Here is a 16,237-nt window from a genome sequence, read left to right as displayed (position 1 = left end):
TTTAATTGTCCACTACCATTCATGACTTGATGTGGCAGGACTGCAGATCTGATCCATTGGTTGTGGGGTTGCTTGGCTGTCTATCACTTGCTGCTTATGCTGTTTGGCACACAAGTAGTCCTGTGTTATAGCTTCGCCAGGTTGACACCTCATTGTTAGGTATGCCATTCTGCTCCTGGCATGCCCTCCTTCACTGATCCCCTGGCTTGATGGTAATGGTAGAGTGAGGGATATGCCAGGCCATAAGGTTACAGATTGTGTTCGAGTACAATTCTTCTGCTGATAGCCCGCAGCGCCTCACGGATGCCCACTCAAGTAGCTAGATCTGTTTGAAACCTATCTCATTTAGCATGGTGGTAGTACCACACATGATGGAGGATATCCTCAACGTGAAAGCGGGATTTCATCTCCACAATGACTGTGCAGTGGTCGCTCCTACTGATACGGTCATGGACAGATGCATCTGCAGCACGCAGGTTGGTGAGGATGAGGTCAAGTATGTTTTTCCCTCTTGTTGATTCCCTCACCGCCTGCCGCAGACCCAGTCTAGCAGCCATGTCCTTTAGAACTTGGCCAGCTCAGTCAGTAGTGGCGCTACCGAGCCATTCTTGGTGATGGACATTGAAGTTCCCCACCCGAAGTAATTCTGCGCCCTTGCCACCCTCAGTGCTTCCTCCAAGTGATGTTCAACACTGCTGACAGGGGCACTGATTCATCAGCTGAGGGAGGGTGGTACGTGGTAATCAGCAGGAGGTTTCCTTTCCCATGTTTGACCTTATGCCATGAGACTTCATGGGGTCTGTAGTCGATGTTGAGGGCTCCCAGGGAAACTCCCTCCCAACTGTATACCACCATGCTGTCACCTCTGCTGGGTCTGTCGGTGGGACAGGATATACGTAGGGATAGTGATGGTGGTGTCCGGGACATTATATGCAAGGTATGATTCCATGAAAATAACTATGTCAGGCTGTTGCTTGACTAGTCAAGCAGCTACGTCCAATTTTGGCACCAGCTCCCAGGCTAGTAAGGAAGACTTTGCAGGCTGTTATTGCCATTGTCAGTGCCTAGGTCGATACCAGGTTTCATTCTGGCTTTGTTGCAGTTTGTTACAACCAAGCGGCTTGCTAGGCCATTTCAGGGGGCAATTGAGAGTCAACCACATTACAGTGGGTCTGGAGTCACAAGACGACAGATTTCCTTCCCTAGAGGACATTAGTGAACCGGATAGGTTTTTTACAACAATCAACAAATGGTTTTAGACTTTTAATTCCATCTGCCGTGGTAGGATTTGAACCCAGGACTCCAGAGCATTACCCTGGGTCTCTGGATTACTAGTCCAGTGACAATACCACTTTGCCTCCCATAATGTGATCTGCTCTACGCTGTGGAAACCAAGTGCAGAGCGGGTGATCGCTTTGCTGAACAACTCTGTTCAGTCTGTAAGCATGGCTCCGAGCTTTTGCTCACCTGCCATTGTAATTGTCCACCATGCTCTCACAGTGACATCTCTGTCCTCTGCCTACTGCAGTGTTTCAATGAGCTCAGCACAAACTTGAGACACAGCATCTCATCTATTGATTTGGTACTCAAAAGCATTCTGGACTCAACAATTTCAGACCATAATCTCTGCCCCGTATTTTGTTTCTTTTTCTTCACTTGTATCACTCTTAATCTTGTTTTTCTTTTAAATTTGCTTTTGGATGGCAGCTGTTCATTATTCTGCCATTCACATCTCCTCTGGACACATCTTTCCCTACTACTTCCTTTGGCTCTGTCCCAACAATTCTTCTGTCATTTCTCATCTCCTGTCTTCTGCCCATCACAGACCTTCCCTTTTGTTCTTTTATCACCCTCCCTTATTTGACTTCAATCTACTTAAAATCTATTCCATCTCTAATTTCTCCCCGTTCTGATGAAAGATCATTGGCCTGAAACGTCAACTTTGTTTTTTGCTCCACAGATGCTGCTAAGCCTGACTACTTCCAGCATGTCCTATTTTTATTTCAGATTTCTAGCATCTGGAGTATTTTGCTTTTTAACAGCCACCATTGTTGGATTACCACATCATCCATTAGCTAAAATAATTTAATGCAATGGTTATTCTGTGGAATTCAATAGAAAAGGAAATAGATCATCTGCTGAATTAAGATATGTAACATAACAACCTTGTCATCATGATCCTCTGAAACTTAGGCTGCTGAGTCTAAATTACTAAAATATTGTTTTTCTGCTCTCATTCATTAATACATTTAGTATTAATAATGAATGTTCTCAACTGTTATTGTTTTACCTGTTACTGTAAGACTAAAGACTTCCTCGTTAAAGAAAATACTTCTATACTGAATGAGCAATCTTTGGAGAATGATTTTTACACCTCTATTCAGTTCTTTGGCAATTACAAACTCCCAACACTAGTTTCTCTTTCATCTCAACCTACAAAATATTGTGCACTGAACAAAATGCTCCCTAGCAACGACACTGCAATTAACAAAAAGAAACCTTAACTAGCCAATTAAAATGGGCTGTGAAGTCATACCCTTGACAAGGAGAATCAACTTTTCTTTGTTACTTTAAAGAGGCGTCACAATGTTACTACAAATCTTAATTCACTACAAGTCTCCTCAACTTATTACTAATTATTGGCCTGTTCTAAGCTCTAAATTGTAATGTAACTGTTTGTACAAACAATAAAAATGTATTTTATCCATGTGTTATTTGATTAGGTATTCAAATGCTAAATACTACCAATAAGTTTTATTAAAATAAACATGTATTTAAAAGATAGTTATGCTAAGCTGCTTCTTGAAAAGATTATTGCATGGTTAAAGGACAAACAATAAAATGTATAGCTTTAGGTTTTAAGTTATGGAGTTGTAAAGCATCATATTTTGCCTTGTTTGTTATGCAAAATAAACATCTGAAAAGTAATTGCAATATAATAACACTATAAAATTCTAACAGGACCACCTTTGAAAGATACTATCATCTCATTCCAGTGCTCTTTCTTAAGCCCCTGGAAAACAGGCATAACATGAAATTAAAATTAATTAAATTTAACTTATCATTAAATTTGTCAGTCTACATGCGAAAAATGAACTTATCAGTTCTCTGAACAGATGCTAACTAACCTGAAATGTTTCCATCAATTTTTTTTTGCTTCTGATTTTCTTTAGTTACGTTTCTCAAAATTACATTTTTCCCCCTGGCAATTCACAACCATTTAACTCTATATAGTGCATAGTTTTCCCAACAAACATACTTCCATTAATTATGGTTACTGAACAATTTTCCATAAATGAGAATTAACTATGCCTGACTCAAATACATAGCGAATGAATCTCATTGGCTCAGTCAATTCAACTGGTTGGCCACAGTGGAAGAAATAGAGTGCAGAATACCAATGTTTTTTCTGAGATAAATAAAAATTTCATGTAATGTTTGTAATAATTGAGATTGCACTGAAAAACACTAAGCATTTTCTAAATACTGCATACACCCAATAGAAATGGTAAAAGTGCCAAAGGCTAACTTGATTGTCAGTGTGCAGATCCTTTCCAGGACAGTAAGCATACTACAGATGAATGGATTTCTTTGTAAACTAGAAAATGTGAATGCTTCACTGACAAGACGCCTAGCGAAATAGGCCAATTCTGCACATAAGTCAATAGGCAGCACAGTGTAAAGAATGACCTTCAGCTATTTGCATTTTTGAGTAACCCACTTATGACAACTGACATCAATTTCATTTGAACTGGAAGAAACCAGTGGTGCAGTCCGTCTCCAGTAGAAATATAACTGTATAATTTGACAAATTAATAACAGGAAAGAGTGATCAATCTCACTTCAGCCACCCTCCCCCGCCAAAAAATTAATGCTTTCATATAGTTAACCATTAGCAATCATTGACACACTGACCAAGATTCATTTGATTTGAAATTTGATAACTTAATGGGAGCTCCAGCACAATTTAAAACCAGACTCCAATGTAACAACAAATATCTAACCATCTGTCGATGACTATATTTGAACCATTAGTCCACCAAAAACAAAGAGCAAGATTCATATGCAATTTGTGGTATTAAAGAAGTACTTCATGTACAATTACAAATAGGACCTGGAGGATATATCTTCGACCACTACACTTTTCCTTAAATTGGAATACCACCTACTTAGCATGCTTATTTCAAAGAAATAAAACGACCAAAACACAGACTGAAATGAGCAAATGAAATTATTCAAACAAAGCAGTTGCCACACAGTGCATCCAAGATATGGAAGGAAGAAGAATTTTGCAAAGATGAGATGCAGAAAAAAATATTTATTTAATGCCTTATTAAATCCAGATTACTCCCACATCCCAAACAAATGGCATGGGTGGCACCATTGCTTACATATGATTTAGGTTTCTTTCAGTCTATTGGGGAACACTTAATCATTTCATGTAATGACACTGGAGCACTGTCTCCTAATGTATTATTTTTAATAAAAGAAAAGGCAGAGAATTAATTACTTCTAGAAGTTGAGCATTGTTGTTATTTAGAAGAACAAAGTCTCACAAAACAGGAACTACGTGAGTAACCCGTTAATCAACTGGTTGAGAATGGAATGTTGGCCAGAACATTTCAGCTTTTTTTGAAGAGTGCTATGAATGTCCTAATATTCAAATGAACTAAGAGAAAGCAGATGGTTGAGATTAAAATATTAAAACATGGCACAAAGAGAACTGAAATTGAGAGTTGAGAACAAATTACTGGGCCATAACTTCCAAGCTCCAGGGTAGTACAACTGGGACGTACCCCAAATATGCACTGAAGATCCCCCCGCAGGGCCCCCAACCTCCTGAACAGGACCCATCCCCACTTTCCCCATTTCCTTTTTGAAGTCATTCCATCCAAGTATTCTTGTTTTTTTTCTACATCATATTTTTAGTTCTGCCACCTCTACTATGAGGGTTGATGATTTGCTTCTGGACCCCTTCCAACATCATCTTTGGATGACTCCTGAGTGATACATCCAATTATGATCTAACAACATTTCCCTTTCTCAGCAGAAAGATATCATGACTTCAATTCAAAAATTCTTCTGGTCAACATAGCTCATAATATCCCAATCTATGATGGCCCAAAGTACAGCTTCACTGAAGTGTGAGAAAATTTATGCCAGCAATGTGACTTGACTATGTCAACTTCAATATTGTCAAAATATTCAATGATGAAGTTATAGATTCATGTTACCCCAAGTCTTAAAAAAGTTATTCTTTTTGAACTAGAGACATTTGACAGAACCATGTTACAGAATAAAAACAAACCATTTGGCCTATCAAGTGCTTTTCTTCAGTTAAGTCTCCCATTTTAATCTCCTTTCTTGCTTGTTCCCCATGCTCTTTAGATCCATTAGCATATCCTTCAATCGTTCCTCCTTTGTGTACCTATGCAGCTTCACCTTAAATGTGTTACGCTATTCATCTATTATACCACATGGTAGCAAGTTTTACACTCTAATCACTGCATAAAAAGGTTTCTACTGCATTCTTTATTAGAATTATTAATAACCATTTTATAACCAATTGTAAACCCCCTTTAAAAGAATTCAGAAGCTGTTCCAACAGCTGTGACAGAAATTACACATTCTTACCACCCTGTAAAAAAAGTCATTTTTTTCTAATGATTTTAAGTCATTCTACAATCACCTGCCGTAAAGATACTTTCCAGATGAAAAATTGTGTAAAACTAATGCAGTTAAGGGACACATACAGTAAATGCCACTACCCTCTCTCCAACAAAATATCTAGCATCTATGCCTATTTTCTGTTAAAATATTTCATGATTAGTATGGTGCACTCTCAATTCAATCAGCTTGATTGAGAGTTTGATAGATTCAGCAAAGTTTATCTGTATACTAGAAACAATATCAGTTACACTGTAATTCAGGTCATCAGCAAAAAGTCTATGTTTAATGTATATTACAGAGAAATAATCTGGAGGGTATCTCCAAAAAAATCAATATTCGTGGGTGGGAAAAGAGTTTGCTCCCATTAAAGAAAAACCCAAAATCCTGTAGTACATGCTTTCACGGATGGCAACATCAACCCATTATACGGTGAGCTCAATGAAATGCTGCAGCAGCTTGATCTGATTTTCTCAGTTACAATTAAGCATATCTGCTATTCGAAATCATATCGCTCCACAGAATGGGAGGGGGTGGGGCGCGGAAACAACAGTACAAAAAGCAAAACGAGACCTCAGCCCGTAGGGGATATTTTTCCATTGAAACGTAATTTAGGAATTCTCTACGGAATATCTGTCTCATCGAGGGGATGTCAAAGACCTTGGGGTTCGGCTCAATTGGATATTAAATATTTCACATGTTACATGCATTTTAAATAAGCAATAAAGAAAAATACACAAACATATGAAAAACTAATTTTCAGAACACGTTTGCAAGTACATACTTACATTTGAGCCATGATGTTACTGAGAAAGATACCATCAACCAACTCCATATATTCCAGAAGTGCTTCTTCATTTGCCGGAGCTAACGCCCCGAAAGTCTTCACCTATAATGGGTGGAGATTGGAAATGATTTAAAAATCATTTTTAATGCAAGTATATTTAGTATTTGCATAACCTGCAACCTCAGTTGCTATTACTGAATTGAAAGATCTGAGTCAAAAAGTGCTTACCCAAGTTACCAAGGGATCAGACATAAACTGTTCCAGAAGCGTAGTAAAATCGTTCTCCATTTTCAATCAACGAAAAAGAAACAAGCGTTTCTTTTAAACTGTAAAATCCACTGTTGTTGCCTATCGTCGTATTCCTACTTCTAGCATCCTATATATAGAAATCTTATTTCAAAGTATCCATTTTAAGCCGAGGCTGTTTAAATCTTGATCATTTGCAATGCAACCGAGACATCACCAAATTCATTTTAGTACAAAATGTTGATTTCAATTATTATGCCTACATCACTTTAGGAAAACCGCCTTCTTCCTGCAGAAGACACGAATTCCTATGGAAAGCCTTCATACCACAATCATCATCTCCTTTGACAAATTAACACAAAACACGAGATTTGAAAAACGAACTTATTTCCCAGAAAAAATGAAACAACGCTCAGTAATCATCTATCTTTTGTTTAAAAGGATAAATTAAAATAAGAGGGAGGATTGAAATTTGGTGTTTCAGAAATAAATGCCAACATCTCTAACGGTATTTCAAATGCCACCACACGCGTCCCTCAACTGCAATGAGCTACAGCACGAGCCGACTAACGGCCGTGGAACATCACTCACCGAACCACATCACCGCCCTGCACGAGCTCCTCTCACGCATTCAGCCATCGTAAGTCTAGCGATCAATCCGCCTCGCCCCTCCCAAGATGTATCGCTCCGCTGTCTTGTTCTGCGGGAGACTCATATCGAAGAAAACAAGTCCGCCATCATTGAGCATTTTTATAGAGCAGACGAAGGTTGAGTAATGTTCGCCATTTATGTGAAGGATTATTTGTATTGTACTTACAGCTTTATGGTAAGATTTTAAAATATTTATTGGTTAGAAAATGCTTTACTTCGTGCTGCATTGTTTCCATTCAGTTATATACAAGCGATTTTCAGAAAATGCGACCAAGATTGCTTTGATTTATGACATGTAAATTATGATTTTTCGAGAAAAGGTAACATTTAAAAGTTATATAGATCGAACATAATAATGCACGCTCCAAAAACAAAGAAGGATCAATAGTGACGCCTAACGGTGCGGAAAACGTAACATCACCAGGGAAACTTTTCATGTAAATGTTATAATATCCATGTTAATAAACATTGAAATGCTTAGCAAAATGTATTTTACCCTTATTATTTCTAATCAGTTCAGTTGAGCTAACTTTACCATCTTGGTTTGGAACTAAGAAAGACATAAATACAAGGAAAAGCACAGCTGCCCTTTGCTTTGCGCTGGAGCGGAAATGCTAAACAAACCATTGGAACAGACCGTTTGCAACCAAGTTTACGATCCAGTTATATCACTGTGGACGCCATACCACCATTTAGTTATGTGTGTAATATATATAAATACACAGGCGTAGATCTACTGCGGCGTTGCTCACACATAATCAGGAACAAATACAGGAGTGCAGGTTATAATACAATAAATAAAATTACTGATTTAGTACGGTATATCCCATGACTGGAGATAATTACTATTTCCTTAAGAACATTGAAAAAATATATAATTAATTATTTGTAATATTTTACCGATTGCTTAGGGACAAGTGAATGTATTCTTCCTTCCTAAAACCTTTTAACTAGTTATTTGCATTGTAAAATATATTTTATGTCACAAAGAGAATTCATATGGAATTCACAGTACAGGAACAGGCCATTCAACCCAAATTGGTTTATGGCAATGATTATGTTCTACACTGGCCTCCTTGCTCTTAAAATCATCTCACCCTATCAGCATATCCTTTTATCTTTTCTCCCTCTTGTATTGAAGCAGCTTGCCTTCAAGCTCCCACAAGCAGCAATGTGATCATGACAAGGTAATCTGTTTTGTGATGTTGATTGTGGAATAAATATTGGTCCATGACAACGGGGAGAATTCTCCTGCATTTCAAAATAGTGCTTGGAATTTTTTGCATCATTTGAGATGGTAAATGATGATCCGTTTAACATCTCATCCAAAGACCAGCACCTCTGAGTTCAGTCCTAAGTGTCAGCCTAGATTTTTGTGCTCATGTTTGAGCACATCACCTTCTAACACAGAGGCAAAAGTGCTAGCCACTGATCCACAGCAGATTTTTAAAATACTTATGTCACAATTTTTATCCCCGATGGCTTTCTGAGAGATAACTAGAGTCCCATTGCCCATTTCCTTTTAAAATTTTTACTTCTCAAATATGAGGGATGGGTGGTAGTAGCAAGTTCAGATTTTAAAAATCTCTGGGGAAAGAGATGTTTTCTAAGTTCTTTATGACATTTAATAGTGACTATCTTATGGCTCCTAATTAACAACAGGTCCAGACAGGTGAGGAAACTGCCCCCACACCATTAGTGAAGCATTTTGGAAAGTATAGGTCCAAAGTCACCCTAGCATGCTACACCTACCATTTGTCATGTTTTATGTACTTCACAGGACAGTGCTCTTAGTTAAGTGGTATCAGAATGACAGTGATTGAAGTAGAGACAGGGCAGTTTGTAGGAGGGTGTAAAGATGGTTGGATAGGGAAAATAAATGTGCAACATTAACATACACTGAGAGAACTTCCATAGAAGCTTAAATAGAATAGGAGGCCATTCAGCCCATCATATCTATGTCTGGATTTGCAGAATTTGCTTCATAATTTATTGGTTAATTCTTCCCTTTTCCCACATTAAAAACTTAATTCTCTTCTCTGGAAAAATATATTATTTATAGAAACATAATTCTCTTGTTGAAGCTCAAACACCATTCTCCCACAGCAACACTTAAAAATAATCTCATCCCCCATTAACTCATCATTTGTATTTAATGACTTAAACTGAATTAAATCCTTGAAAATTTATTTTTTATTTGTTTATACTGCTAATGCCTTACAGTTGATATTTGTTAATTTTCTGTTTGATTGTGTAGGTTGACAGAAAAACGCCTTTGAGATTCATGAAGGAACAGCCCTACCATATGTTTAAAATGGAATTTTAGATTAAAAGGTGACCACACAAAATGGAGTTTAGCTGTTGATCTAAATGCTGGGAAAAGACTTTAAGTGAAGTTTTCAGCTATTTAAAGCCATGGAAAAGCCACAAGTAATTAAAGCCACAAGACTTCAAGGCTAAATGCATCAATTGATGTGTGTTTAAATACAGACATCCCTACTAGTATGAGAAGCAATTTTCCCTAAATTAAACCACTTAAATAACACTTAATGGAGCATAAAGATGTCACATCTCATCATTTTTGTGAAAAAAAATTCTCAAAACTAATAACAAATTGGTGCTAATAAGTCTAAACACAAAGTCAGACATTCTGCCTGGTCTAGTCTTTCTTAGGCTCTCGTTGTTTCATAAGAATGTTTACCTAGCAGATGCAGAAAGGGGTCTTTACAGTTATATCCTATTAGGACAAGGAGTGAAATATGCAGTTAATTTGTTGCTGCAAGCAAAGTCACAACTATTTTTCTTAGTGTCCAAGATCAGATAAAGGTGAGAATATTGGTGGGTATTGTTATAAAGCCATATCGAAAGTAACTTTATTTTTTGGGATGAAATCACTGGTTGAGTTTATAGAGACTGAACAAAAGCATTTCAGGGACTAAAAACTGCAGCTTCTAAGATGGCTGAACATTTGCATGACTGTACCTTACAAATTCCAAATCCATTAAAAACAGAGTCAGGCTATATTAAAAAACTCACCAAAGACAATCATGTTAGAGGAATGTGAATGACCACATCTCCTAAACCATTCACAAAACATCCAGAAAATCACCTGTGTATTCAACTCATTGGTGAACAAGCAATAGACGCAATCACTTTGGACAATGGTACCTGGCTGAGAAAGGAACTCGTCCAGCCATAATCTAATCATGTCTAAACCATGAACCTGGAATCAACACGTTATGACCATGTCTGGGTAACCGGTCAGTTGGTGAGAGGGGATCGTGTGATAAACCAACTAACATTCTTAGCGTTTAAGAAACTGGTTTTCTCCAAGATAGGGATCAGAAAAAGCAGAGAACAGAAAAAGAAGATCCCTGAGTGGACACACGCTCTCACTCTCTCTCTCTCTCCATCCATTCTGCAAGTTTGAGTCCTGCCTGTCATTTGACCATCCACACGCCACAGGCAGTGTTCTTAAAAATCAACCTAGCAACTGCTGTTGCCAGAAGAAATTATACAAATCATCCAGCAACATCTTTAAATTGTCTCGATGCAAAATCTGGAAGGACCATCGAGCCCAGGCTGAAACTATCCAAGTCATCAATCTACAAGGTCTGTGTACCACTGACTTTTACTGGACTTCTTAAAAAACTACTTAATTCATCCTCCCACTTTGTAATATTGTGTGTGTGTGAACCCTAGAATGCGTGTGTGTCTGACAGTTGGAGCATTTTTATTATCTTTAGGAAGATCAGGTGTTAAGTACAATAAATACTACTTTCTTTTTAAAAACTTAAAAGAAAACCTGCCTCTGTGTGTCTTGTACACTCACAGCACTAAAACATTAAACGCTCACTGAATTGGCAAGCACATTATTTTTAAAAAACCTGTTGTGGTCAAACGACGAGTGGGAAAAGAGGGGAACCATTCTACCCCTTCCCACCTGATCGTAACAATATAAACATAGTGACAGGGGAAATATTAGGGGCTATAGCATCTTTGAACATGGATAAACTACCAGGCCCAGATAAGATGAGTCCCAGGCTACTGAAAGAAGCAAGAGAGGAAATAGCCTTTGACCATCATTTTCCTATCCTTTCTGGCTGCAGGGGTCATGCTAACATCAAATCGTTGTTTAAAAAGGAGGATGGAATAGACTGAGTAATTACTGGCCAGTCAGCCTAACCTTGGTGGTGGGCAAATTACAGGAAGAAATTCTGATGGACAGTATAAATTCTTATCTAAAAAGACACATTAATCAAGGGTCATCAGCATGGATTTGTTAAGTGAAAGTCATGTCTGAACAACATGATTGAATTTTTTGAGGATGTACCAAAAGAGGATCGATGAGGGTAGTTTGTTTGATAAAGTGTACCTGGATTTTCACAAGGCTTTTGACAGGGTACCACATGGCAGAATTGTCAAAAAAGTGTTACAATCCAGTTAGAGACCAGTAAACTTTTGTTTAAAGTAGACAAAGTTTGAAATCCCAGTTGCCCATGAGATTCCACAGTTTTAAACAAACAAAATAAATTTTACTATACAAAGTCAGAAAAGTAAAACAATCTACAATATCTGTCTTGAGATAGATAAGACTGCATTCCACAGGATTCACAAAGCTATACTTCTGCTTCTAATTACCAGCACAATTCCAACTCTTTTGCAGACTGCTAGCTTCACTAAGCTGGCACGGCTCCTGGGTTTCCCTGAACTCCAATCTCCCGGCTGCACGGAGTTATAAATGGCTCCTAGATCTTCTTCTGAGCCCTAACCCTCTCCAGCATGGAACCAGCAACCTTCTACCACCTTCTCAGCTCCCCAGGACTTCTCCTGAGCCTGAACTACACCAATTGCCTCCCAGGACCTCTGTGTGAGCTGCAAACCACACAAGGTCCAAAATGCAACTCAGCATTTCTCTCCCAGCAAATACACAGATAAATTGAAACCAAAGAACCTTCTTAAGCTCCACCCATTTCTATGATGACATAGCCTTTCAGGGTTCACTGAATGCTTTTCAAACTAATGTAACTCTAACTCCCAAAACAAAACGTCTTTCTGGACTGCACTTCTTTGTAAGCAGTGTAGATATCACATCTCCAGCTCCAGCTAAGTAAGCCCACCTTTTTAGATCTTACCTTTCTAGCTGTTTACCCCTTAAATGAACATGATCCCAACCTTTTAAGTATAATAGACTCTAAGCTGTTTTAATTGCATTTATCCTATTCTCTACAGTTAAACCTTAATCTCCTCAGAGCTAAACATTACCTCTAAAATATTAATGTGAATCATGGACTAGATTTTGTCACATCTCCCTGCCAAAAGAAAAATTAAAATGCATTACCAATGTCATGTGTTTCCATTTACCATTTAGAATATATAGCAACTTACAACATGTTATACATCTTAAAACTATCCTAAGCATGCAATACGCACTATAATCATCTCCCATTGTCTGATGAAATTTGCAAGTCCATCAGCACTCCACTGAATTCCATGTCCAGCTTAAGATGAAAAATATTACTTTTTATAACATTTTCTGAAAGATTTCTTCTTAAAATAATTATAGTCCAACAGTCCATTTGTAAAATAAATTTTCTCATTGTTATGCACCAAAGAATTTTCAAGTTCAGTCTTTAAAAGTCTGTGCTGATTTCAGCTTTTGAACTTAATTGTCTTCCATGTCTGCAGCATTCTCATCATTAAGCGCCACAAAGAAGGTCTCAGTTAAGTCAATAGTTAAGTTGTCTCCTTCTTCTTCAGCTGTAAGCGTATCTTCATTTTCCAGGCTCAAACATCTGTCAGGAAGGGGCTGTTTCATTTTGTAAATAGTTTGTTGAACTAAAACAACCATGATTGATCTAAAACTTAAATTTAATCTGAACTAGTTAGTCTATAAATGTTCAGTGAGCCGAGTCAGGCAGCATATACTTATACTTACGCTAAAAGGTATATCCCAGATGGTTCCTAACAAGGATGTTAGGAATTAATTTGGTTCCTCAGCATATATTTTTCAGGATTCCAAAACCCATTTTACACTTGGCAAGGTGTTGAAGCAGCAGCAGGATGCAGAGGCACCACTCTCATACACAGACACATTTGTCCACAGTGGGAATCCCTAAAGCTGAGGCCTAGGTCCAAGTTCAAACTCCAGCACTAGGCATGGAATAGAAAGGTAATCTATATGAGGGGAACTTCCTGCTGGAATTGATCAAATTAAAGAATTGTATAATGTTTATGTATTTGTCATGTTATAATTTTTATTTATATTTGTATACACTGATCTCTGAGTAAAATGGATAAATGACAGATAAAAGCTGTGTTTACAAATTATTTGAGCAATCTTGATCGGCTATTTTTGTGGTGTGTGCTGATTCATGAATGGCAGCATGGAAAAAAAAACTGAAGGATTTTATTGTTAGGCTTTCTGCTGATGACTTGTCCCTCATTATTATACTTTTCCTGTGTTTGATTTGTTCACATAAGATAATTGCTTCATAACTGAATAGATAAGTGATAAATACTTGCTTGATAATTAAATTGATAAGTATTTATTAAATCCAGCTGAGATTTTTTGCCTGAAAGACGTGATAACCTGAGACGTGATGATTAAGAGGCATGACACTACTAATAGCACACTTTCAACATAAATGTTTTTGAAATGTTTACATGCCAGATGCAAGACCTTTAATCATCTTGATAGATACTTTTAAATATAATGACCAGTTTTTGATTTTGACTCACTTCATTAGCATTCCATTTCAGGTAGCTACTGAACATTAAAAGAAAAGTAAAAAACTGCAGATCCTGGAAATCTGAAATAAAAATGGAAAATTCTAGAAGACGTACCAGGTCAGGCAGCATCTGTGAAGAGAGAAACACAGGGAGGAATTTTAACATTTGGACCTGCTTGCAGCTGGGAGGTAGGTTGCGGGTCAGGGATCCACAAGTTCGAGGAGTGAATTTTTCAGTGGCTCTTTAACTGCCATTAGTATTCCAGATTTCTTGACCAATTAAAGTGGATGATGTGATGACAACCCATACTCGACTGTTGAATCTTCACTATTTAAAGGGGATCCAGCAATGGTCAGAATGGATCCATTACACAATTGTCAAAAGAGAACTAGCTACTTGAGTGATGGACCCTCAGTAAGGGAAGGCCACCCACAGTTCTCTGATGCATCACTACATATACTGTGGGCTATAAGAACCCACAAAGAGATTCTGTTTCCAGCAGATGGGAGGAAGATGCCTGCCCCGGAGACCAAGTAGCTGTGGTTGGAAGTGGTACAGGAGGTGAGCAGCAAAAGTGTGGCGCCTCATTCCTATGGATACAGTGCTGCAAGAGGTTCAATGACCTCATCAGGGCAGGAAATAGGAATGAATTGTCACATTCAAGTGCCAACCTCCTCACTTTGACTTCCCCAGATTTCTCCTACACAGAACTCCTCAGACCAACACACCTTGCAAGTCCATTCATTCCTCTTTTCAGGCACCTTCTCACATCCCCATTTGACCAGAAACCATTGAAACTCACTCTCATCTTCCTGCCATGTCACACCACCCAGGGACCCTCTACAAATGTCCTCCCATCCTATACAATCATAGAATGGTTCCTGCACAGAAGGAGGCAATTTAGCCCATTGTGTCCATGCCGGCTCTCTGCAAGATCAAATCAGTTGGTCTCACTTCGCAGTCCTTTCCCCATAGTCCTACAAATTTTTGTTCTTCAGGTATTTATCCAATTCCCTTTTGAAAGTCATGATTGAATCTGCCTCCACCACACTATCGGGCAATGCATTCCAGATCTTAACCACTCATTGCATACAAAGGTTTTGCCTCATGTCAATAAAAATTTTTTAAAAGTAAATAAAAACTCCAGATCATGAACTCTCCCTTCTATCTTCACCCCTTTTATAAATCCCTTTATTAAAATTTATTTTTATTTTTATTCATTCATTTATCCACTTGTTTACCCCCTTTTTCCATTCTTTTTCCCCAACCACCACTCCCCCACCATACCCCCAAAGGGCCATCTGTTACTTGTTCAATATTGTTCTTTCACAGAGTGCTGACTCATGTTCTGCTATTCACACATTCTGCTTTCTACCGTTATGCCACTATCAGCAGCTTCTTTAGCCCTTACCACTACCATTTTCACTCACTTTGTCTTGTGTCCATGACATATTTGTCAATCTCTCCTTAGCTCCCACCTATCGCTGACCTTCTATCCTGCTTCACCTGCTCCACCACCCGCCTTAAACAGTATAAATTTCATTACATTTCTCCTCTTTAGCTCTGAAGAAGAGTCATACAAACTCAAAATGTTAACTCTGTTTCTCTCTCCACAGATGCTGTCAGACCTGCTGAGTTTTTCCAGCATTTTCTGTTTATATTTTATATTATATAATATGAGGCAAAACCAGTGTTTTAAGAAGGTTCATCATTACTTCCTTACTTTTGTATTCTATGTCTCTATTTATAAAGTACAGGATCACAAATGCATTTTTAACCTCTTTCTCAACCTGCTCTGCCACCTTTGACAATTTATGCACAGGTCTCTCTTTCCTTGCACCCACTTCAGAGCTGCGCCCTCTATTTTATATTGCCTCTCCTCATTCTTCCAACCAAAATGTATCACTTCACACTTCTCCACATTAAATTTCATCTGCAATTTGTCTACTCATTCCATCAGTCTGTCTGTTTCCTTTTGAAGTGTATGGCTGTCCTCCTCACAATTCACAATACTTCCAAATTTTGTGATATCTGCACATTTTTGTGATATCTGAAAATCCTGTACACCCAAGTCCAGGTCATTAATGTATATTAAGAAAAGCAGTGGTATCAATCCCTGGGAATCCCACTGTATACTTTCCTCCAGTCTGAAAA

The 16,237-nt window shown here is 38.0% G+C and overlaps 1 protein-coding gene and 1 long non-coding RNA gene across 8 annotated transcripts in view; one reads left to right on the top strand and one right to left on the bottom strand.

Annotated features, from left to right (window-relative positions):
* Positions 1-7,270, bottom strand: part of LOC121292611 (girdin-like) — a 334,505-nt gene extending 327,235 nt beyond the window's left edge. For all 7 annotated transcript variants that reach the window (XM_041214804.1, XM_041214830.1, XM_041214822.1 and 4 more), the window contains exons 1-2: positions 6,683-7,270; positions 6,456-6,556 (exon numbers count right to left, since the gene is read on the bottom strand). In XM_041214804.1, the coding sequence (XP_041070738.1) occupies positions 6,456-6,556; positions 6,683-6,742 (161 nt within the window). In that variant the 5' untranslated portion in view covers positions 6,743-7,270. The remainder of the gene's footprint in view (positions 1-6,455; positions 6,557-6,682) is intronic.
* A 141-nt stretch (positions 7,271-7,411) lies between these two features.
* Positions 7,412-13,664, top strand: LOC121289460. The gene is made up of 2 exons (XR_005945568.1): positions 7,412-7,526; positions 9,609-13,664. It is a non-coding gene; the product is annotated as an uncharacterized LOC121289460 (long non-coding RNA).
* Positions 13,665-16,237: the final 2,573 nt, after the last annotated feature.

Source organism: Carcharodon carcharias, chromosome 2, assembly GCF_017639515.1.
Source record: "Carcharodon carcharias isolate sCarCar2 chromosome 2, sCarCar2.pri, whole genome shotgun sequence".
Lineage (NCBI taxonomy): Eukaryota > Metazoa > Chordata > Chondrichthyes > Lamniformes > Lamnidae > Carcharodon > Carcharodon carcharias.
This window is presented reverse-complemented; position numbering and strand designations above follow the sequence as displayed.